Here is a 22,689-nt window from a genome sequence, read left to right as displayed (position 1 = left end):
GTGATCTGGGACCATTTGCCTTGATTTTCAACCTTATCTTGAGGTTTAGACTAATCATAGTGACTTCTATGAAAAAACTTAGAAAGTTTTGATTCAAAATTCAAATTTGGGATAAACTCATCTAGGTGATGGATGGGATAAATTGCACCCAAATTCCATTGTCTAAATTAACTCTATTTGATTCCGATTTTTAAGCATCAAAAGTCTTAACATATTTTTCTCCAAATTTGTATCAAAAAGTCACTATTGGAGTAGAGGAAAAATTAATTCTACAACTCCCAAAGATCACTTGCATGCAAACCTGTCACAAAAGGAGAGAAGCAAAAAAGCTATGGAGGCCAGAATTCAGAGATCTAGAAAAGAGGAGTCATATTGATTGTGCAACAAGAATGCAATTCAATAATTACAAAATTATTAAAATTCAACGAGAGAATCCTTATAAGAGGATACTTGAAACCCTAAAGGAGAAAAACCTAAAGAATTATAAGATTCCTAAGTTTAGCTTAAGCATATAGTATAATAGACTAATAATTAAATAAATAATCATTAGCTAATAAAAGATTACTCTAACACCCCCCCTTAAGATGAACTTAGGGAGTAGCTAAAAAATAACTAAGGACTAAAAAAAAATGTAAAAAATGCATGAAAGCAACAATGGGTCTCGACAACTAGGCTTGATGAGGTACCCAAGTACAATAAAATCTTTGTAAAGTTGAGAAAAAGGAGAAAACCCTGTGGGAACAAAACTCCTCTCCAAGAAAAGATGAAAGTTCAAGTGAAGGACGAAGAAGCTCCAACCAAGAGTGTTCCAGAAGATAGGAATAAAAAAAAAAGCATGAAGAACACCACTGAAGCATGAAATAGCTGCAAACACTGTCTAAGAGTAACTGTTGATCTGAAGAACCTCCACTAAAATAGAACATGACCAGGTAGAGAAGACTGTAATTTGCATGAGGTCCCTCAAATGACACTACTTGAATCAGATGGCAAACAAAGGCAAACAACTGAACTTGAAGATACAGATGGCATGAAACACCAAAGCTGGAAGAGCTGATCAATCAAATCAAGGAAGCATTAGAACAACAGGACAAACCTCGCCATAATGCTAAAAAGGGAGAGGGACGGGTACACTGAAAAGAACGGCCAACAAGAACTACATGACGAAGAACCGGGAACATCGAAGGTGCAAAGAAAGTACATAGTGTCATGGAAGGAACACTCATTTGACACACATCATGAGGCAAATGCGGTGGAAGGAACACTCACGTAACAAAGGTAGATGACAAACAAAGGCAAACATCAACCCCCCAATGACACTTTATAAGTAGTGCATGTACAATAAGGCGCAAGATGTGTAAGATCCTAAGTATACAATGCATGATGACACTTTATCTCAGTGCGTTTGCATAAATAAAATGCTACAATGATCAGAAGAGACAACATACTGGAAACATAAAGAATAGCCAAAGACTAGACATCCTACTCAAAAAAAGAGATTCCATGACCTGAAACATCCAAGATATTCACCAGAGTGCTAAACAGAAAAAAAATGAATAAAATGTACTTGGAGTAGAATCTGGAAAGAAAAGTCATATGATTGGAAATTACAAAAAACAAGCTTTCCAATGATATAAAGTTTTCGAATAATGGAGGTCGGATGCTCAAGTTATGTCTCCTGGAGTGCAAAAAAGAACCTTTGGCTTTGACAGAAAAAATACCATCAAAAAATAAAAATCAAAAGATCAAACCTCTAGATCTGGATAGAGCTTGGAAAGAGATTTTAGACCATATAAGGTTTTGCAAAAAACGATTCCGTTTGGCCAAGTTATGGCAAAAAAACCATTAGCCTGTAAAAAACCCTTCAAGAAAAAAAACACCCTCCTTGCTAGTGGCAGGGAGGTGGCAGCCGGGTGGAGCAGGCGGAGGGTTGGCGGCTAGCGGGTTGGTAGGGGCGGTGGGATCGAGCGGAGCAGGCGGTGGCAGCCGGGCGGGTCCAGGCGACAACGGGCGGTGGGGTCGGGCGGTTTAAAGACCGTTGGTTGCAAACTACGGTTGAGCCGCTGGCAGGGGCGGTGGGCGGGCAGTTCCAAGCAGTAGTGGGTGGCATGCTGAGCAACTAGCGAGGCCCGAGCTGCTGGCGGCTTCCGGACTGCTGGCGGCTCTTGGACTATCGGCAGAGACTGTGAGGGCTAGCCCTAATGGTTAACAAATAGTCAACGGTCGGTGGTGTCTGGATTGGCCTAGGAAAGCCGTAAAACTGCCAATTTTTTTTCTTTCAATCTGCGTGCCCGAGGCCGTACGACCTGGGGCCTAATTTTTTTTGCTTCCATAACACCTAACACCAAAATATGTAGATTTTTATATCAAAATTCATGGAAATGGCCTCCTGAATCCAACCATGAGGTCCTTTTGGCACGAAAATGTACCAAAAAATCAGAAACCCTTTGAAATGGAAAAAAGCAACTGCACAAACCCCCGAAAACATAGATCTGAAGAACAAGGCCCAAAATCTCTCATGAAGAGAACAGGGGCATGCAGATCTAGAGCTCTAATACCATATTGGAGTTGAGGAAAAATCAACTCTACAACTCCCAAAGATCACTTGCATGCAAACCTGTCACAGAAGGAGAGAAACAAAAAAGCTATGGAGGCCAAAATTCAAAGATCCAAAAAAGAGGAGTCATATTGATTGTGCAACAAGAATGCAATTAAATAATTACAAAATTATTAATATACAAAGAGAGAATCCTTATAAGAGGATACTCGAAACCGTAAAGGAGAAAACCCTAAAATTATTAATATTACTCAGAGGAGGGGGGGTGAATCAGTAAACTAAAAAACTGATACAAACTTCCCAAACTCAAACTCAATTCACACAAAGTAAACTTATCAATAAAATAACTCTGTCAAGATCAATACTCATAAGATTACCGGTTGACTGTTTAACAGTAAACAACTTTAATCTTGTAAACATCCAAATGCTTAATCATATGTCAACATACTTCATCTCTCAATGCTTCCAGTTATCATGCCTTATCAAAATAGTTAAGTAGTTAATCAAATCAACAAATAAAATCATAACCACAAAAACATTCACCACATGACACAAATGTTTATACATCGAAAACCCAAATAGGTAAAAATAATGATGAGATGAGACTCACAAGATAGCTATCTGAACTCTTCTGAAGTTCGTCTTGTTAGGAGCCAAGCCTGTTAAAGCTTTTACAATAAGTTCTATTAAGAACTTATCCTGTTAGGAATCACCCAGTTAAGGGATTTACAAATGCCTTGATAAAAAGAAAATACCCTGTTAGGAGTAACATCGGCAGAGGATTTTGAGAATCCAAGCTAATGGACCACCTTGTTAGAGGATTTTAAAAGTAACCAAGCTTGTTAGAGCTTACCCGGTTAGGAGATTTCAATTCTATTGTAATTATTAGAAGACAATAGGTTTTTCTTGATCTGTCTGAATACCACTACATTTGCTTGATCAGATCCTTTTAAGCTTCAATCTGCCTTTACACAAACTGCAGATTCATTCTCTAGTTAGGCAACCACACACTCAACTGATTTCTGCCAACCCCTTTTATAGAACAACTTCATCGACCTTAAATACAAATCAATTAGGTCGATAACACAACAAAAACCTAATTCTCTTATAGAGATTACAAACAAATCGGTTCAAGTGTGACCATTGGATTTACATAGCAATCTTTACACACTATTCAAGAAGATTCCAACCGCTCCATGATCATCGCTTCATCAGACTTTGTAACTCATCACACACTTTGCATTAGATGCAATCCACTTTTCTCATTCCCTAGACAATCAAACAAACGCGCCAAAACAATTTGAACTAGTCTTCATACAATGACCACATGTGTCACCATCATTACCGCTCAACATCAGATCTTAAACCAACATAACCATTTCAACAAAATTAATTGGTTAGGGTTTAACAAAAACAACTGGTAGGGTTTACCGGTTCAACCCATATACTAACATACCGGTTTACAACTACAACATCTTCCTCAAAGCTCTTCCTACCGGTTACAAAACAATAGCAATAATACCATTACCGGTTCAATTGACATAAATGAAAACATATCATTAATGCAATCTTCATGCAAAAGCCAACAAAGAATTATAAGATTCCTAAGTTTAGCTTAAGCATAGAGTGTAATAGACTAATAATTAAATAAATAATTTTTAGCTAATAAAAGATTACTCTAATAGTCACCACTCTTAATTTTCAACATAACAATACATGAAGGCATCTTGATACTAAATTGTTCTCTATTTACAAAGCTTTCATTTGCAACAACATGCTTGAAGGATTTGGATTCCAAGTTAAGTTTAATTTAACCCTTAATAGTATTCTTCTATCTTCATTTATTGATCTCCCAATGTTCTTCCAATTTCTCTTCAACCTTGTCACCCATACTTTTGAACTTTCTTCCAATCAATCCCAAATTTTCCTAATTTTAGTCCAAAAATTTCTTATCATCCATAATTGCATATTTTTACATCTAATCCCGTCCTTATTAGTCCCAAATCTCCATTTTCCTTTGTCCGCCATATCACATGCATCACTTTGTGTAGTATATCCCCCTAATGTTTTTATTTTATCATAAAATCTACACACACCACATCACCATTTGACCTTAGATTAACATACATATAAATGTTTTATCTTCTGCTTTGTTAAAGTTGGAAAATACCATCACAAGGATTGAATTAGGTAGTCTCTTAAACAACCTAACCTATTTTTCTTCTACTTTAGCTTAGATGTAGAATATTTGAAGGTCCAAAGTAGTTATAGGTAAAGTCTATGTGGATTTGGAATCAATAAAGAAGGGATATCATCTACCATAAATTTTAGATCTATTGTAGACAAAGGACATATGAACTAGACTATAATTGATCTAGACAAATACCAAAAGGTAGAAGTGACCCTAATGCTTGAATCTAATGCTAGAGTCCTATCAAGAATTGGTCGAAGTCTATAGTGCCCAAATTTAATGGTAGTTTTTACTTTAGCACCCACATATAGCTCTAAAATCTTGCTAGGTATTTTTTGAGGGGTCAAGTGCTATTGACTACTCTAGTGCCTAGATCCAATGCTTAAATATAATCCTAACACTCAATTGCAATTTTATCTACCTGAGCAACTAGGTCCTAGTAGTGTGTCTTACACAAATCACAAAAGTCTCAAATTTGTTTGGAATATTCCTCCAATTTTATTTAGCCCTCTTGTCTAGTCAAAAACAATATTTAGACACTCCAAGGAAGAATACTTTCAACTCTGGTTTATTTTCCTTTACACATTTACATTTCCTTGCTCATACACTTGATCTATTTGAATGATATTGTAATATTTAATAACTACTATTGTATCGACTATTATTTTTTAAATAGATTAGTATTAAAAAGGACTATAATTCTAGGTTATAATAACCCTTATTTATTAACACATATTAACCTATGGTTTTTTAAATTTTCTCTTTCCATTACAAAACTATCATTTTTCCAGCGTATGTAACTGTCATGGTAGATTTAAAATTGTCGTGATAGTTTTAAAATAATCATAATAGTTTCATAATCATCATCTATGAAAAACCAACAAGTTTACTAAAAGATGGAAAAACCTATAAACACTAAAATTTAGAATGCAATGGCTTAACTCTAAGTGATTGAAAGGACTATAGAGTGCATCAAAAGGGGTCCAAGAGGTTTCATTGATAGGATTTGTCTTAGAAACTTAGGTTAATTGTTGTTTTTTCTCCATGTAGTCTATTGAGTGTATTTTTATCATTACTAGATTTAAGTCATCAACTTGTGCTTTTTTTTGGTACTACAATAAATGCCATTATATTTGTAGTAATTTCCACAATGATTAAAAGTTTATTTTTTCTAATTTTAATGTATGCCTTTTCACTTTAGTTTGCACCTATATTCCTTTTATAACAAAATAATAAATAAATGTCGTTCCCTAATTCGTTAAAGAAAAGGTTGTATTAAATAAATATATTAACACATAATATCTTATAAGAAGCATATAATATCTTATAAGAAGCATATAGAAAGTTGAAATCACTACGAATAGATTTTAACAATAATTACAATACTCTTTTAAGCCACATTTACATCGACTCTAATATTTGGCATCCTTGCACAAGTGTCAAGGTTTCCTATTATTTATAATTTGGTTGAGATATTAGTTATAAAAATAATAACATTTCTTTAATACCTATTTCAAATTATATGTTCTTTACTAAATTGTTTTTTTTACTACTAAGTAATATTATCAATGATTAAAAGTGATATGGAATGATAGAAATATGGGATTGAGTATTTTATTTAAATGATCAATTTTAGTTATCTATCGTTAGTCTTAACAAGTTGATGTTAAATTTATGTTTGAGTTGTTAGTAAGCATTGTATTATATAACTTCCTTTTATACAATATTTGATGGAATAAGGGAAGATATTTGCCAGTAATTTATACTGAGGAATAGAATTATATCACTAAAGTGTTATGGAAAAAATAATAATCCTTCAATTAATATCTAGGAGAATTAGTTGCTAATAGTAATAGTAAATAAAAGAATTGTGTTTAAAATTGTATTTGGTTTTCATGAGTTTAGAATTAAAATAAAAATAAAATAATTAAAATTAATATATATTTTAGATTTAATTTTAAGTTTCGAGTAAATATATTAATGTAAATAATTTTTATATATAATTTAGTTATTAATTTAAATTTTTTTTTAATTCAATTATAATTTATTTTCTTAGTAATTGTGTTTATTCTGCAATCTCTTTTAGATCAAATTTTTGGGTAGTTTGGATTGTGGATTATTTTTATGATGCATTAAAATGTTTGGATAATTATTTTAAAAATTTATTTGAATTATCATATTACTCTAGGGTTGGTGATTTATTTGGTTTTATTTACTATTAGAAAAGTGTAAGCATTTTATTTATTAGTGTTGTCATTAGAAAATATTATTTTAAATATAAAAAAAGTAAAAATGTAATTATTTTAAAAATTTATTTGAATTATCATATTATTTACAATGGAAAAATGTAAGCATTTTATTTATTAGTGTTTTGTCATTAGAAAATATTATTTTAAAAATAAAAAATGAACTATTTCAATAGTTTTGTATTTTTATGGAAAAACTTATGTAAAAATAAAGTAACATTAAAAATTTACTAATTTAGAGTATTCAAATTACAATTAATTTCTTAATTTCTCATCCCATATGTATATTAGCTTTCATTTGATTGGGTGATATTTTGGTTTTTATTTGACCAAGTGAAATACTTGAGGTCTAATTGCATAAATCTAAGAAATAAAATAACTATTATATCCATTATCCATAAAACAAGAAGAATAGGGATCTAATAACAATGCCAATGATTTATAATAGTTAGAATAACTTTTGTGTAATTTATAAATAGCTTTTAGTTAGATTGGGATTATGTTTATATAATTTGATAATATAATTTTTTGGCTATGTAAAAAGAATAAAACAACAAAAAAACATAATATAATAAAAAATATTATTAATATAGCAATAAAAAGTAATATAATTTTTGAAAAAAAATATTAATGAAAATATTAAAATATTAGTAAGGATATATTAAGAAATAATTCAATAATAAAAATAATATAAAATCATATCAATTAGAATAATATGAAAATAACAATATGATAATTTTAACATTAATAATATAATATTAACATTATTCTAATATAAATATAAATTTATATTATAATTAGATTAATAGTAAGAATATTAAATTTTAAATTTTGAATTATAAATGGGCCATCATGGAATTTGACAGATCCTAAAGTTGTACGGTGGGCTATAATAGTCCACAAATCCCAAGGCTTAACTCTAGAAGGCAACGATTGATATAGGAGCTATTGAAAGGCAAGGCTTGACATTTACAGCCATATCCAGAGTTAAAACATTAGACGGTCTTCTTCATATAGAACTTGGATTCTCCTTCGAAAGATACTCTAAAATGCAGAACAACCCATATACAATCATTAGGAAGCAAGAAGAAGCAAGACTACAACAATATCACTGTAAAATAAAATAAAAGTTATATGTCAGAACTATTGGATATTGGATGTATGGTTACGTATCTCTATAATGATATTTGTTCATAATTTCACACATTTAAATCTTTACAAATTTATTTAGTAATAGAAAAGGTTGTTTAAAAACCGGTAGATTACTTTATGTCAATTGCATCTGAAATGACTAATAGATACAGTTTTCACATCCTAATTTTATACTCTCCAACATAATGATTAAAGTATATTTTACAATTGACTAATCATTGCACCTTTGTTTTGGTAAAAGCGCTAGTAAAATATAGTTCAAGTAGGCATTTCAGAGAACTCTTTCACTCTTTCACTTTTCACTTTCTATTGTGGAGGCAGGGCACCCTATTGAAATATGGATGGGATAGAAAACACAGGTATATATCATAGTCTTAGACTTGGAGTAGAATAGGTGCATTTGGAACAGTGTCCTCATAATTTTATTGTTGTCCTGCACTTAGAAAAGAATCTTTCGTTCCATTGACCGCATGCCAAGCATAATGGCACTTCAAATGAGATGTGGTTCAGAAGAATAAAAGGTCTGGCTAGCTTGGTGATGTTTGAAGTTGTCAGGTGTATACATCAGCAGATAATAGGTAATAGTTTTCACCTTGAACTGTTGCCATGTACTGGTTTTTAGTAAAGAAAAATATTGTGAGGACTTATCATTATGGGTGGTCAGTGCACTACAAATTGTTTGAGTTTGGACACCTAAAATGTTGTGTGCAAGGTCCTCTGGCTAATTTTGATTAATTAAAAAAAGAAACAAGACAAACTGAGACTATTTAATGGAGAAATTGCACCACATTTACAGTACTAAGCAAATGTGATGTCCAACTTTATTTCAATTTGTTGAACATGGAGTGTGGGGCACCAATTGTTTAGATAATTATATAAGTTACAGAAGAGCAGAGGAAAATGACAAAGAAGGTGAGACTTTTGCATTCACAGAATATTCAGAGCATGTTGCTGTTTTGTCCTACTTCACAGTTCACACACGATATCCTAAACTGGCTTTGTATCTTTTTCAAAGTCATGGGTGTCTCCCACTTTACACTAATTGATTTTTAAAATCGATCACCACTGCTGGCAAGTACAGTTGAGATAAGATACCTTGAATTCATGAGCACCCAATTCACATAGCATTTCCAAGAAGTGAAGAGACTGTTAATTTCATTCATTCATGCCAATGGCTGTCATCACTTCTTTGTTTAGACTTATTTGCATTTGTATGAATGTAGTGCTTCTACTCTCACTTGCTGAACCCAAAACTACAGAGATTTGCAAGGCTGAACAAGCTCAAGGATTCACCATTTTCTATGGACAAGAATACAAGTACAAAATTGTGGAGAACTTCTTTAGCAATACAGGCTACATTCTCCTAGAGGTGCAAATGAAATGAATTCAGATTATTGGATTCTATGTATAAACTATGTGTTCTTTTTTTTGATATGTAGTAGTGTAACAGGAAATTCCAAGTAGAAATAATACCCATTGTACTGCCAAGCTCAAATCATTTACTGCACCCTTTGCAAACTATTCTGTTGATAACACCAAGGTTCCAGGTGACTAAACTTGTTTTCTCTAACCGTGCTGCAATATATGCCTAATTATCTTGGTACATTATCTAGCATCAGATTACAGTTTATGCTTTCTTATCACAAAAATAAATAAGTAGATACTGGAAGCTTGATGATTAAAGATTCTCTAAAACTGATAGCCACATTTAGTCTGTCATTCTAGTTGGTATAATTTGGTTTATTGGTCTAATTAGTATACTGTTGACTGTAAACTTCTACCATCTGGTGGACTTCGCAGTGTCATTTCTGGAGGTAAGTAAAAAAGTGATGCTTTAAACATTGAGATTTGGGTTATGTTAAAGTGAAGTTCATTTTAATCTGAATGTACTGAACTAATGCAGAGTTTTTGCAGTTACTCGGTGTACTAGATAACTTGAAAGGCGTAACATCAGAATGCACATCTTCTGCATGCCTGATGAAGTACATTGCTGCTGGTGATGTTCAACAAATACATCAAGAAGACCCAGAACAGATTTTACAATTTTCTGCATTTCTGACTTCATCTTCAGTGGCAAAACAGAAATGCAATTATATTAACGTTGATCCTTTTAAGGAGCTAAAACCGTTGCAGGTAAAAAGCCACATCTAGTTCATGATCTTTATTAGAATGAGAAATAGGTCGAGATCTTTTTTAGGATTCTAGGGTTTAGGCTTTATCGAAAAAGTGAGGGTTTAGACTTCATAGAAAAAATGAGGGTTTTCTCAACATGTTTTATTAATTTGTACAACGTTCTTTGGCTAAATATAGACTACTCATGAAATATTTTTTGAAGCATTGCATAGCGTGCAGAATGGATAAAGTTTGTGGCAGCACTAATGGACTATGAAGGCAGGGCTAATACTATATTTAAAATGGTAAGAAAAAAGTTTGCTCGTTTCTGGTTAACTAGTTGCTCTTCTGGAATGTTGAATTAACTTTTTTAATGTATTTATCCTCCCAGAGTTTTGGATCCCCTTCATCAGCAAAAGGCTATCCATCATAGGTTGTAAGTTCAGCACTTAATATAAGAATGTTGAATGAATTCTGATTTAGAAGCCTAATCTCATGTAGGTAGAGGAGAATTATTTGTGTTTAAGTGCATTGGCAATGAATGCTTCCACGAAGCCAACTGTTGCATGGATGGCATTTGACAAGGTATGCCAATTAAGTTCCTGAAACCCAAAAGAAGCATTATATTTCCAGTCCAAAAGTATTACAGAAACTTGTGCCATAGATTAATGTTCAAGAAATTTGTTTAGAGACAAAAGGATTACAAAAAAAGCTTATTTCTTTCAGCTATGATAGTTGAAGAAATTGATTTCTTGCTTAATAGTGGAAGGTTGGAAACTTTTCCAAAAACATACAGAAGAGATTATATATTGATTGCATGTGTTCTTTCATTTTTGCAGGATACTTGGTCCTTTTCGAATACGACATACAAGTTGCAGGTTTTTTTTTCTTTCCCTGAAATCATGGCTTTCAAATATATCAGACAGAGTAAACACATATAGCAAGTTTTCCTTTGATTTGAAAAGAAATGCAATTATGACACCCAATTTACCCCTAGTTTATGCATGTCCTCTGAAATTAGACCTTTGGCACCTTGTTTCTGAACAAAGGATATCACTGTCTGCCACTTGACCTGTGCATTAAGTCCTAAGTTTAATCAAATCATATACAAGCAGGCACCGACCACCCATGACTTATGAATGACAGTACCTTTGAATTGGATGAATTACAGTATGTTTTAGATGCTGGCGGCTCAAATCTGGATGATTCGGTCTACATAAATACATTTAACATGTCATCGCCATCTGATGTAGAAAGCTTCCACTGCATTCTGTCTGTAAGTGTATTCTCTACCAACATTAAGATGCCTTTGCTATCATTTGACTTGTCAAGTCTAGCTCTGTTTATGTATTATCTATTCTAATGATTAACTTCACTTTTAGAATCTAAAGTTAGTTATGTGAATTGATTCAGGGCCTGGATATTGCCATAGATGAGAGCTATGCGGCTGTACCATCAAATTACACACTATCAACATTCATTGAAAATGCCCTTGTATCCGAGAATGATAATTTTTCATTCGTAGCCAATCAAAACGTGTGGAGATATGATAAGCAAATTGGCAGCTCTTGTACCATTAGTAATGGTAAGAACTAAAATGTTTTATCCCTCAGAACAGACAGTCCCAAGACTAGACTAGGACATTGTCGGGGTTGAGTGGGAAGATAACCATTCTGTCAGAGTTGCATTTAAAAAGTTGAGTGTTTTCAAGACATATTAATAGCTTTTCAAGCGCTTTTGTGCCTAGAAAAACCTTCTTTTCTTGCAAAATAAATCATAGTTTCAGGTCGAGATGATTTTAAGTGGTTACTGTGATTCATCTGCAGATTGGTTTGATGGTGCTGTTTCACAACCTCAGATAGTGCTCGGAGATCTCATTCAGGCTTTGCATCCTCAAACCAATTACACTACAATTTTCTTAAGGAATATTGCAAAGGTTGGTGTATTTTCATAACAAGATAAATATAGCATTATATCAAAATGTTGGTAACAAATGTGTGTCATCATGTATGCAGGGTGACGAAATAATGCCTGCAAGCAGTGATAAGTGCACACATAACATATCTTCTCCTTTGGAACCCACCTTGGTACCTTGCAATGGTCTTCTGATTGGATAATGTACATGATGAATAAGAAGAGATTACTAGCATGAGAGAGACTAGATTTCCACAGTCTATTGTGATTTGTATTTTTTGCTTCTGGATTCAACTTTGTAGGACTTTTTGCATCAACATTCAGATTACATTCTGTGATCCATCATCAAGATAAGAGAGCTGTAGCTGTTTCCATCTTCTTTTGAGTTCTGTAAATTTCCAAGGTAATATTATCATGTAAAGATACTTTCTTTCCATTGTTTTCTAATGTCAAGGGAAGAAAGTATCCATGAATCATACAAATAATGATTCTTGGTAAAATTTAGCTATTTGGTCTAGTCATAAAAATCAGAGAGATCTGTAGTTCTGTTGCAAACATTAAAGTAATAAACATTAAACAACAGGATAACTTCGCTGTACTACCACATGGATCTTTAAGAACATATTTACTCTCCAATCTTGCTCTTCGTCTTTGGTTTACTGCAGCATGTTTCTTTAAAGGATCTTCCCCTTCCCTTGCTATTTGTATATGTTCTTGAAGCATATGGCTAGCTTGCACAACTTTAGGGCTTGATCCCTCTAGCTATTTTGACTGTTTTAGTGTTTATTTATTTATCAAAACTGCGTAACTCTTTTCCACACTAGTTCTTTACCACTGTAACTTATTCTTTCAAATTCCCATTGACCTACTTTGGCCATTCACACTCACAGACATTAATGTGATTTTCAATTTGAACATTCCCCCTTCAAATTTTACTATTCAGGAAACATTTCATTTAATATGTGTACAATTTTATTTTTATTTTTTTAATCAGGTGAGTATGGTAAAAATCTTATTTAACAAACAGTTGATGGAGATATTATTAAATTTCATGATGAATGACTGTAAAGAAACACAAATTTTGTTGTTTGCAAGTAAAAATAATTTGTGGTTTAGCCAAATAGACAAGTATGCCTAATTAGCTCCGAGTAAATTAGGGTAGAATTAGAGGTGATGCTGATTCATTTTACTTACAGTACTATGAATTACCTCTAAGTAAAGTTTGTATAACAGTACGGCTGCGGAGAACTACATTGCACAAACTCATTAAAAAAAGAAAAAGAAAAGAAAAGGAGTCTATTTTCCTTTTGTTGTACTTGCCATGTTATTTTGTACAAGTGGACTGGTTCATTGCGCAGATCCTTTTTTTATTGTTAGTTTTCATCTGCATTCTAGCTGCAGGGAAAAGATTGTAAAGAAAAACAAGATAGTCCAGGGCTAGAACCTTTCCCTTCAGCTAGATTAGAGATACTTGCTATGTAAAGGACACTCCTTTACATGCTAAAATTAGTCCAAGATTAAAACAAACAACTAGAAGATTGTACACAGTGAGGTAATACTGCATGTGTACAGTCCTTACATATCCATCACATTCACCTTCATTTACAAGATTAAATGTCATTTGTATTTTTTATAACTTGGAGAATCGGGAGCCCAGCAACCAGTGGTCCACCCATGTGGTGATATCTTCACAGGGAAACGTACCATTATAACTCCGGGCAATGCCCTGGTGCAGCTTGTAAATCCAGTTTCAAACCTGCACCTGTTGTCCGTGTTTTCCAACGGTTCAACTATCTGGTCTATGCCCGGGGGCTGGCGTAAATGTCATTTGAACTAGACAGAAAAACATGTTACAGAAACCATGAAGCAAGTACAATTTGTGGAATAGTTATACAAATGCGACATCCCATTTTCCTCATTTTAATGGCAAGTGTTCAAAAGTGGAGTAACATGAATATACAGAAGGATTCACCAAATGTTTGGAAAACACTGTCCGAAACAACATATCCTTCTTATTGCAACATACAAAGACATTCCATCAGCTAATTTCAGACCAGTTTAAATCCATTAGATACTTCCCAAATGCATATGAACAAGAAATCATTCATCATAAACCTTCCATGATATCTGAATTAGTTTTATTTAGCCAAAAACAAATTATTAACAAGTAACACCTGCAAGTAGGAAATGACATTAAGCCACAAAGCTTGTATAACAGTATGGCTGCGGAAAACTACATAGCAATTTAAGCTGCTTTGAAACTATAAGATGAAGCCCAATTTTGAACTATTTCAATGCGTGGTTCTTGATAGCATAAAAGGAAACATTCCCAAAGAAAGAAACATGGCATATCTATTAGAATGATGGAAATGGATATCAAACCAAAACAGAAACTCACAAACACAAGCAACTTGTGAAGCTCTCAAAAAAGCTTCATTTCTTCTACAACCATTTAGGAATTTCTATATTAAATTTTTTCATCATTATGGTAGTATTATGGGGGCTTTTTGGGTGTCAAGCAAGATTGGATCATCAAGGTAAATGTAACAACCGTTCTTCGTTGCTTTTAAATTTTTATTTATTTATTTCACAAGTACAAAATTAATCAACCAAGCTTCTTTGTTCTAGTTTAGATATGTTGACTTCATAATTTTTCAATCATTGTAGTGGTGACAACTAAATGCCACCATTTATGCTTACATTCAAAGGTGGTAAGCTTTTGAGGTCAAGGTTACCTAGACCTATGCTTCAAGGGTCCAGTTGTGATGACCTTGCCTATGTATCCCCTCATGGTAAATCAGAGGCTTCGCAGTTCATCCTTGAAGGTTAGAGGGAGTTCATTCTCTCCTCTTGTATGAGATTCTTGATCCCTCTTTAAACTAGGATTGCATATTAAACCTAGTCCAATAACTAATTGTCATCAAGTAGTGTAAATATACACAATTACACAAGGTTTGTATTGTTTCATAATTTCCCAATTCCACAAAGAGCCACTTGAGCACACATCACACATACACAAGATGACTAGCTCATACATATCACATATACATAGTGATTAGCTCTAGCATATGTCACATATACATAGTAACTAGTTCCACTATGCATCATATACAAAGTTAGTAACATATACACAGTGAGAGACTGATACATCCACAATGGCTAATTATCACTTGCCCATAGTGCATCCCAGATAAAAAGAATGTCAGTGCATTGCACACTACATTGTGGGTCCAATTCTTTTCCCTAATCTTTTGCACCAACAAGCAAGTGGGAACAAGTTTCGATGTGTTCCATACTACATTGAGTGTTCATCCTCACCTCAACAAGGTCAAGTATACCATTTCCACTTCAAGATATACCCAAAATTATACTATGAGATTGGTCCAATTATTACCTACCTATTCTTCATTAGAAACTCTCTTCATTATAGTCCATCAAACGACTAAGCTAACAAGGACATCTATCATTGACACACAATTGGCCCCCAGGCCCACATGCTCTTGGCAAAATCCATTACCCTAGATCAATGTGGGGGTATCTCTTGCCTAAATGTAACTGTCGTTATCCATCCACCAACTAGGTGGTACGACTAATAGTCTACTCACATAGTACACTCCTTGACTATTGTCAATCTCTAGCATTAATAAACTTTTCTTTAAGTGGCTCATAAGATTTACCTTTTGGTTATCATCTCAAATAGAGAGGACTAGTCTACATGCTAAAGGAATACAATCCTCTACCTATGCCCTCATACGGTCCTATAATCGGAAGAGAGATTCCTAATTTAGAACAACTAGATCATAATCAACTAATCTAGGAGTATATACTTAAAGTCTTATAGGTCTAGGATTAAATTTCACAAGTACATAAAATCATTTGGATTTAATAGAAGATGGCCTCTACTCAATAGATAAAAAAACCAACTATAAGGTAGTCAACCCATCACTTCATTCAACTCACTATGCAGAAACACATTATGTATCAAATACAAGTTATCAAGTTTTTGTATCTCTTTTGTAACCATCTAATACACATTTCGGCCTCAATTGAAGCCTATTCAATAGAGAACTTGGTCAAACCAATCAGAAACAATCCCCACAACTTGGGAGTTATCCCCCATAAACCCTCCCCCTATAGACTTAAGGTCACAGGGGCATCCTTCACCTAAGAACCGCCTACATACCGCTTCCAAACATATGAAATTCACATGTAGTTATCCTCACAAGGTCTCTCAAAGGACACCTACACACATGTTCCCAATATTTCATCATATCAACTTTGGGGTTATGCTTATTACTCAATACAAATTACCTTGGTTCACACAAACTTATAGGAAAGCAGTTCCATTTGAAATTCATATATTGTGTTATATATTAAGGTTCTTATACACAAAGGGTTAATAAAAATTATTTACCCCAATACCAAATGTCATTCTAAAATTATATAGTATGTCTTATTATTGCATTAAGCAAGGAAGATAAAATAACATTAAATGAACTTATTACACCTATTGCCACTACAATAGATTTTTCCAATGCTTGGTTGACCAATATAGTTATGTCTAATACTTTTCCAACTTGATTAGTTTATTAGTCACATATGCCCCAATATGGAGTACACAACCATTTAGAGTTTCTCACGAGGGATACAATGTTATGTTTATTAATATTGACACATATGATAATTATTTTATCATCTTATGTTGAGGTTTAATAAGATAGAGGGTTATATGCACTTTTATCTTAGTTTATATTAATACACACATCATATCCAATCTTATCAAATAAAACTAGTAAACTTTCATAGCTACCCATTAGAATTCCTTTTACTGATTCTCAACTATGATTAGTGCTCAATGATATGCAGGTAAAGCCAACCCTTTTCCCAAATTAAGATAATCTATATAGATAAGCTAGACAACCATTTTGTCTCATACACGAATGAGATATATGCCTCGAGGTTTCCCAACCTTGACATATCTAAATTACCCTTGAGAAACCAAAGGTGGTCTTAATGAATGACGACCATGTAAAGAAAACAATAAAAACATATATGTTGTTACTATAATGAATTAATTTAATGTGAGAATGGATATTACCAGGATTAAGATATCCAAACTTCTTTATATTCAATGGTCACATTTTTCAAACATCTTATAATTAACTAACTATTGAACCATTGCCTATCTTTAATGACACACCTTAGATAATGAGCACTTGTAAGGACAACTTATCCATATCAAATCTCTACACATAAATAGGCATAATAACATAATTAATATAAAATAAATCTATTTTAATTATAGTACCCTTCCTTTACTCCATATGAAAATTCCTATATCCAATTTCTCGTCTTCAAGAGGTTGATAGACCTTTTATAGTCATATAAAGCCCTTACCATGGTATCAACAAATTATTAAAGTACTAAGTTTTGACATTAGAGATATGTTTAATAAGTGTGGTTATAGTGCCACTAAACAAAGTCACCCTCACAATATTATGCAACCAAGAGCAAGGCTCATATTAATTATATCTTAAGGTCGATTCATACTATAAGGTTATCTTATAGCTACAGATTTCATCTAGAACTCTTTGTTGTCTTATTTCTCTTAAATTTCAAACATAAAGTTATTCAAATTATTATCCCTTGATTATAGTAAGTTCTTAGTTAATAAATTTTCCTCAAAATGTCTTGTAGGTTCATCTCCATGACACCGAAGTTAGATTGATTACTTAACAAGAATTCTCTTAGCTTGCACAAACCATACTTAATCATTGGTCCATGACACTATGCCACAATGAATACCTAAACATGAATTTCCATTCTTGCAGTCATAACTACCACATCCAAAATACATATCATAATGCAAAGCCATGTAAGATTTTACTTGGCTAGTACACAAGAATAAACAACACCTCTTAGGCATGATATTATATGATTAAGGTCCTTGACTACTCTAATCAAGCATATCAGTAATGCATTGGAAGGTATCATTTACAACATGGTACCTTCCATCACTCATTCTCAAGGATGTATGATGAAGGCGAGGTCATCAAGTTTATAGCAATGTTGTGATCATGACATGGTGTACACTTTTATGATTTCTATCTGATAGTTTATCAATATTCACGTCTAAAATTCAAAACTTGATTCAAAGTTCTAATATGATGCATAATCATTTATTACTTCTACATTTATACATTGGTAATAGGGGAACTAAAAAAAACATGACCGATAATATTGAATTACAACAATATTGTGTTGTGTGTATAATAGTATTTGTCTCTCCAATAGATCTTAAAAATAACATTGGCATATTGATGTTTCATTTTTTTATGATGAGTATGACCTTACTTAATACCCATCCTAACTAATTGTTACTCATGATCCCAATTGAAGTATTACAATTATTGTTTATATGATCAGGATCAATATTTGCTAGCTTAATAATGTCATTCTTAAATGATCATAAGCACATGCTGATGAATACTAAGAGGGGGGGGGGGGGTGAATTAGTATACCAAAAATTACTGAACTCAAACACTTAAGTAGTTTAGTAGTAAACCGGTATAACAGTTTTACTAACAAACCGGTTAACATAAATGCAAACCAAACAGAAAATAAGGCATTCACCCATATAAGCACAATCACCATAACACAAGTGATTTTGATGTGGAAACCCAAATGGGAAAAACCACGGTGAGATGAAACTCACAAGTAACTATTTGCAGAATAGTAACCAGACCGGTTAAGGTCAGACGGGTTAAGGTCATACAATGTTCTTCACCAAAACAAATCCTCTTAGGAATCTCAATCTCTATTAGGAGATAAGTCCGATTAAAGACTACCCTATGAGAGGATTTCAGATCCACAGTTGTGAACCACCTTGTTAGAGGATTTACAAAGGCTTTGCCAGGCCTACCTGGTTAAGGGTTAAAGAATTGTCGAAGATGTAAGTAATCAACAAGTGAGTGATCTAAATACTAGCACAGTATGCTTGGTTAGATCCTTGATAGCTCATTGTTAATGCATTTCAACATTACTTCAGTCTTCAATCTCTTCACACTCTGTTTCTTCACACAAACCTACTCTTCTTTTGTGATCGCACATGCAAAAACTTCATCAACCACACAAAACCCTAGACATGATGTCCTTATAAAGGAATCTGATTTCATGTCGGTCCAATAGGATTACATTGCAAGTTCCTAGGTTCATTGCATCTAGAAAAATTTGGTAACACAACACAAAATCACCGTCAAAGTGTCAGTGGATGGTATCTCATCACAAAAATAATACCGGTTGGTAACTCATCACAGAGTAGTACCGGTTCATACAATTTTACCGATTACCAGTTGGTAACTCATCACAGATTAAAGACTACCCTATGAGAGGATTTCAGATCCACAGTTGTGAACCACCTTGTTAGAGGATTTACAAAGGCTTTGCCAGGCCTACCTGGTTAAGGGTTAAAGACTTGTCGAAGATGTAAGTAATCAACAAGTGAGTGATCTAAATACTAGCACAGTATGCTTGGTTAGATCCTTGATAGCTCATTGTTAATGCATTTCAACATTACTCCAGTCTTCAATCTCTTCACACTCTGTTTCTTCACACAAACCTACTCTTCTTTTGTGATCGCACATGCAAAAACTTCATCAACCACACAAAACCCTAACGACTACTAAAACCCTAGACATGATGTCCTTATAAAGGAATCTGATTTCATGTCGGTCCAATAGGATTACATTGCAAGTTCCTAGGTTCATTGCATCTAGACAAATTTGGTAACACAACACAAAATCACCGTCAAAGTGTCGGTAGATGGTATCTCATCACAAAAATAATACCGGTTGGTAACTCATCACAGAGTAGTACCAATTCATACAATTTTACCGATTACCAGTTGGTAACTCATCACAGAGTAATATCGGTTCAAATATTAAACCGATTACCGGTTGTTGAAATGAAGATTGGGAAAATGATAACTGCCGCTTTAGTTCCTTCATTCTACTTGAGATCCTCATACCGCTTGAGGTCTTCATACCGCTTGGCTTTTTATTCCTCTTGAGATCAGTAAACACTTTCTGTGAAACACCGATAGTCTAAAGACTAAAATACATAATACTGGTTTGGAACAAATATCGATTGAGCATAACTCATACATACAAAAAGTGATCTCAAAGCAAGTGTGTCCATCAATGACAATCACAACATAATCATCAAAAATGCCAACAATCTCCCCCTTTGACATTGATGGCAACACTTAGGAAAATTTTTGACATCTAAGTGTTTTACAACAAAATTATGCCATAATCAAAATTACTCCCCCTAAGCATATACACTATCCCTTTTGCAGAAAATACAATGTATACTACTTCCTTATAGAGATAAACATGAAAGTATACATAGCATGCATCAAAATTTTAAATATAGAATACTACTTCCCCTTTGCCAACAATGACAAAGTACATCTGAATAACCCCTGTTCCATTAGTATTAAAATAATAAGTGTTTATGACAATAAAGAGTGAAACTTGTCAAAAACTGATTTAAAGTCCTGCATAAATGTTTTCATGGATAAAGACCATGATTCAAGAAATGAGGTAGCAACCTCACTTTCTGTTTGCATCTGGGATACATATTCTTCCATGGCGTCCAAGGTACTCATCTCTTGAGTGACCGTTAAGGCATCCAGATTGAGATAGCACTTCTGAAGTATTTGTAGTTGTGGTAGTAGAACCAGTTGAAGTTCCTGCAAATCTCTGGCGCGGTTGCTAATCTCTAACTCTATTCTTGCAGTTTGGAATTGAAACCGGTGAACGGTTTGGCCATATGCGGTAAAGGAATCATAGGGCGTCTTGAAGGTGCTTATGTATGTCTGTAAATCAATTTGCAGATTGTCTTCCTGAGCAAGCACATCATCACATAATAGATGGGGTTGGCATATCTTACGGAGCAGTATATTCCCCTCATCTAGAGAATCTCTTATTTCCTTTTGTGCTTTCTGTAGTTCGGACCGGAGCTCATTTAACTTCTTCACCAAGGTAGTGTTCAGAGCCTTTTGATGCTTCTTTTGAGCATTGGCTTCAGCAACATCTTCTAGGCATTGCACCTGGTCCTCTACAACTGTGCATAAGAGTTTCAGTTGAGCTAGAGAGGAATCGGTACTAGGGAGTTTGGTACCGGTAATCAAACTGGTAAGAGGTTCCACCACAGTTTGAATAACATCTTACTCCTTCTTCCTTCTTAGCACTTCCAGTCGCTCTTGAGCAAGCTTAATGCTCTGTAGTAGCTCCGATTCATTTGTGGATTGGAGGTCAATGGGACTGGTGATATCAGCCGATTTGGCTTGACCATCAGTTGCCTTTGGGGTCTACACTTGTACGCTCTTTGCCGCTTCCTCCTTGTCCTTGGCTTTTTGCTTATCTTCTTCTGCCTTCTTTTGCTCTTCAACTTCTTTCTTTCTTTTCTCTTCTTCCTTCTTCTTCTTCTCCTATTCCTGTTTCTTCTTCTCCTCTTCCTGCTTCCTCTTCTCCTCCTCTTTTCTCTTCTCTTCCTTTTTCTTTTCTTCTTCTTGACTCTTCTCTTCTTCCTCTTTGCTCTTTTTCTCCTCTTCTGTTTGTTTCCTCTTCTCTTCTTGTTTTCTCTTTTCCTCCTCTTATTTCTTTTTCTCATTTTTCGCTTGCTCTCTGTCAGCCTTTTCTTTGTCCTATTTCTCCTTGTCCACTTTCTCTTTGTCAGCTATCCTTTGTTGTATCTGGGGTGACATTTTCACCATCCAAGGCATCAACATCAATAGGGTCAATTTGTTTAGTGACCTGTTCTCCTTCACTATTATACACCTCATCCAGTTTTCTAGTTTTTGGTTCTTGTTCAGCCTTCTTGTTGGCTTCAGACACTTGGTGCAACTTCAGAGCAGCTTGGGCATGAGAGTGGGTATCTTTTACCACTTCAGGGACTTTTCCTTCTAGCAACAAGAGTCTCCTTCTTCTCATGAAGAAGAGGCCTTTATATTTTTCCATAACGTCATAAAGTTCTTAATTAGATACATCAGGAAAACATTGTGCAAATATTTCCTCTCTTATTTCCCATTCCTTTTCTATGGCAATGCGCCATTTGTTGTCTAAAGAATTGTATAAAGAATCTGGTCTCACAGATTTAATTTCTGATGGCGACCGATCATTAATACATAAATATTGAATGACTTCTTGTTCTACTTCCTCCTTCTCATTGTCATTGAAATCATCAAAATAATCTACTAAGTCACTCAACACTTTCCTCCTAATGTTCTTAATAGTTCTTTGACAATGTGTCAAAGGTTTGTAAGAGGAATATCAATATTTACCAGTGTTGATGATGTCGGTTCATTGCCGGTTGTCTTTGTCTTATTCCTTGTTTGCCTAGTCTTTTTAGGTTGTTTTTCAGATTACGTATCTTCTGAGTCCGGTGTGTTGCCTTTAGTCTTCCGCTTCCTCTCAAATACTTTGGCGGGTGCAACTTCTGGTTTCTTCTTTGCTGGT

At 34.0% G+C, this 22,689-nt stretch overlaps 1 protein-coding gene across 3 annotated transcripts; it reads left to right on the top strand.

Annotated features, from left to right (window-relative positions):
- Positions 1-9,168: 9,168 nt before the first annotated feature.
- On the top strand, positions 9,169-12,805 carry LOC131069044 (uncharacterized). 3 transcript variants are annotated; one of them, XM_058004356.2, is made up of 11 exons: positions 9,171-9,512; positions 9,594-9,690; positions 9,944-9,957; positions 10,058-10,276; positions 10,489-10,560; positions 10,757-10,840; positions 11,095-11,133; positions 11,427-11,531; positions 11,669-11,840; positions 12,082-12,191; positions 12,271-12,805. In XM_058004356.2, the coding sequence occupies exons 1-11, from the start codon at positions 9,309-9,311 to the stop codon at positions 12,370-12,372; spliced, it is 1,218 nt and encodes a 405-aa protein (XP_057860339.1). In that variant the 5' UTR covers positions 9,171-9,308; the 3' UTR covers positions 12,373-12,805. The 3 variants fall into 3 exon arrangements, with proteins under 3 accessions (XP_057860340.1, XP_057860341.1, XP_057860339.1); XM_058004357.2 differs by lacking the exon at positions 9,944-9,957 and having other exon boundaries at positions 9,169-9,512; positions 10,047-10,276; XM_058004358.2 differs by lacking the exons at positions 9,594-9,690; positions 9,944-9,957 and having other exon boundaries at positions 9,170-9,512.
- Positions 12,806-22,689: the final 9,884 nt, after the last annotated feature.

The sequence above is a fragment of the Cryptomeria japonica genome, chromosome 4, assembly GCF_030272615.1.
Source record: "Cryptomeria japonica chromosome 4, Sugi_1.0, whole genome shotgun sequence".
Classification (NCBI taxonomy): domain Eukaryota; kingdom Viridiplantae; phylum Streptophyta; class Pinopsida; order Cupressales; family Cupressaceae; genus Cryptomeria; species Cryptomeria japonica.
The sequence above is the reverse complement of the archived record's forward strand: the minus strand, read 5'-3'. Positions and strand labels throughout refer to the sequence as shown.

Excerpts from the sequence above, each read along its gene's own strand:
- LOC131069044 (XM_058004356.2), top strand. The coding sequence starts at position 9,309 with ATGCCAATGGCTGTCATCACTTCTTTGTTTAGACTTATTTGCATTTGT. Across the intron at positions 10,561-10,756 it reads CTAATACTATATTTAAAATG|GTAGAGGAGAATTATTTGTG; the intron begins GTAAGAAAAAAG and ends AATCTCATGTAG. Across the intron at positions 12,192-12,270 it reads TCTTAAGGAATATTGCAAAG|GGTGACGAAATAATGCCTGC; the intron begins GTTGGTGTATTT and ends TCATGTATGCAG.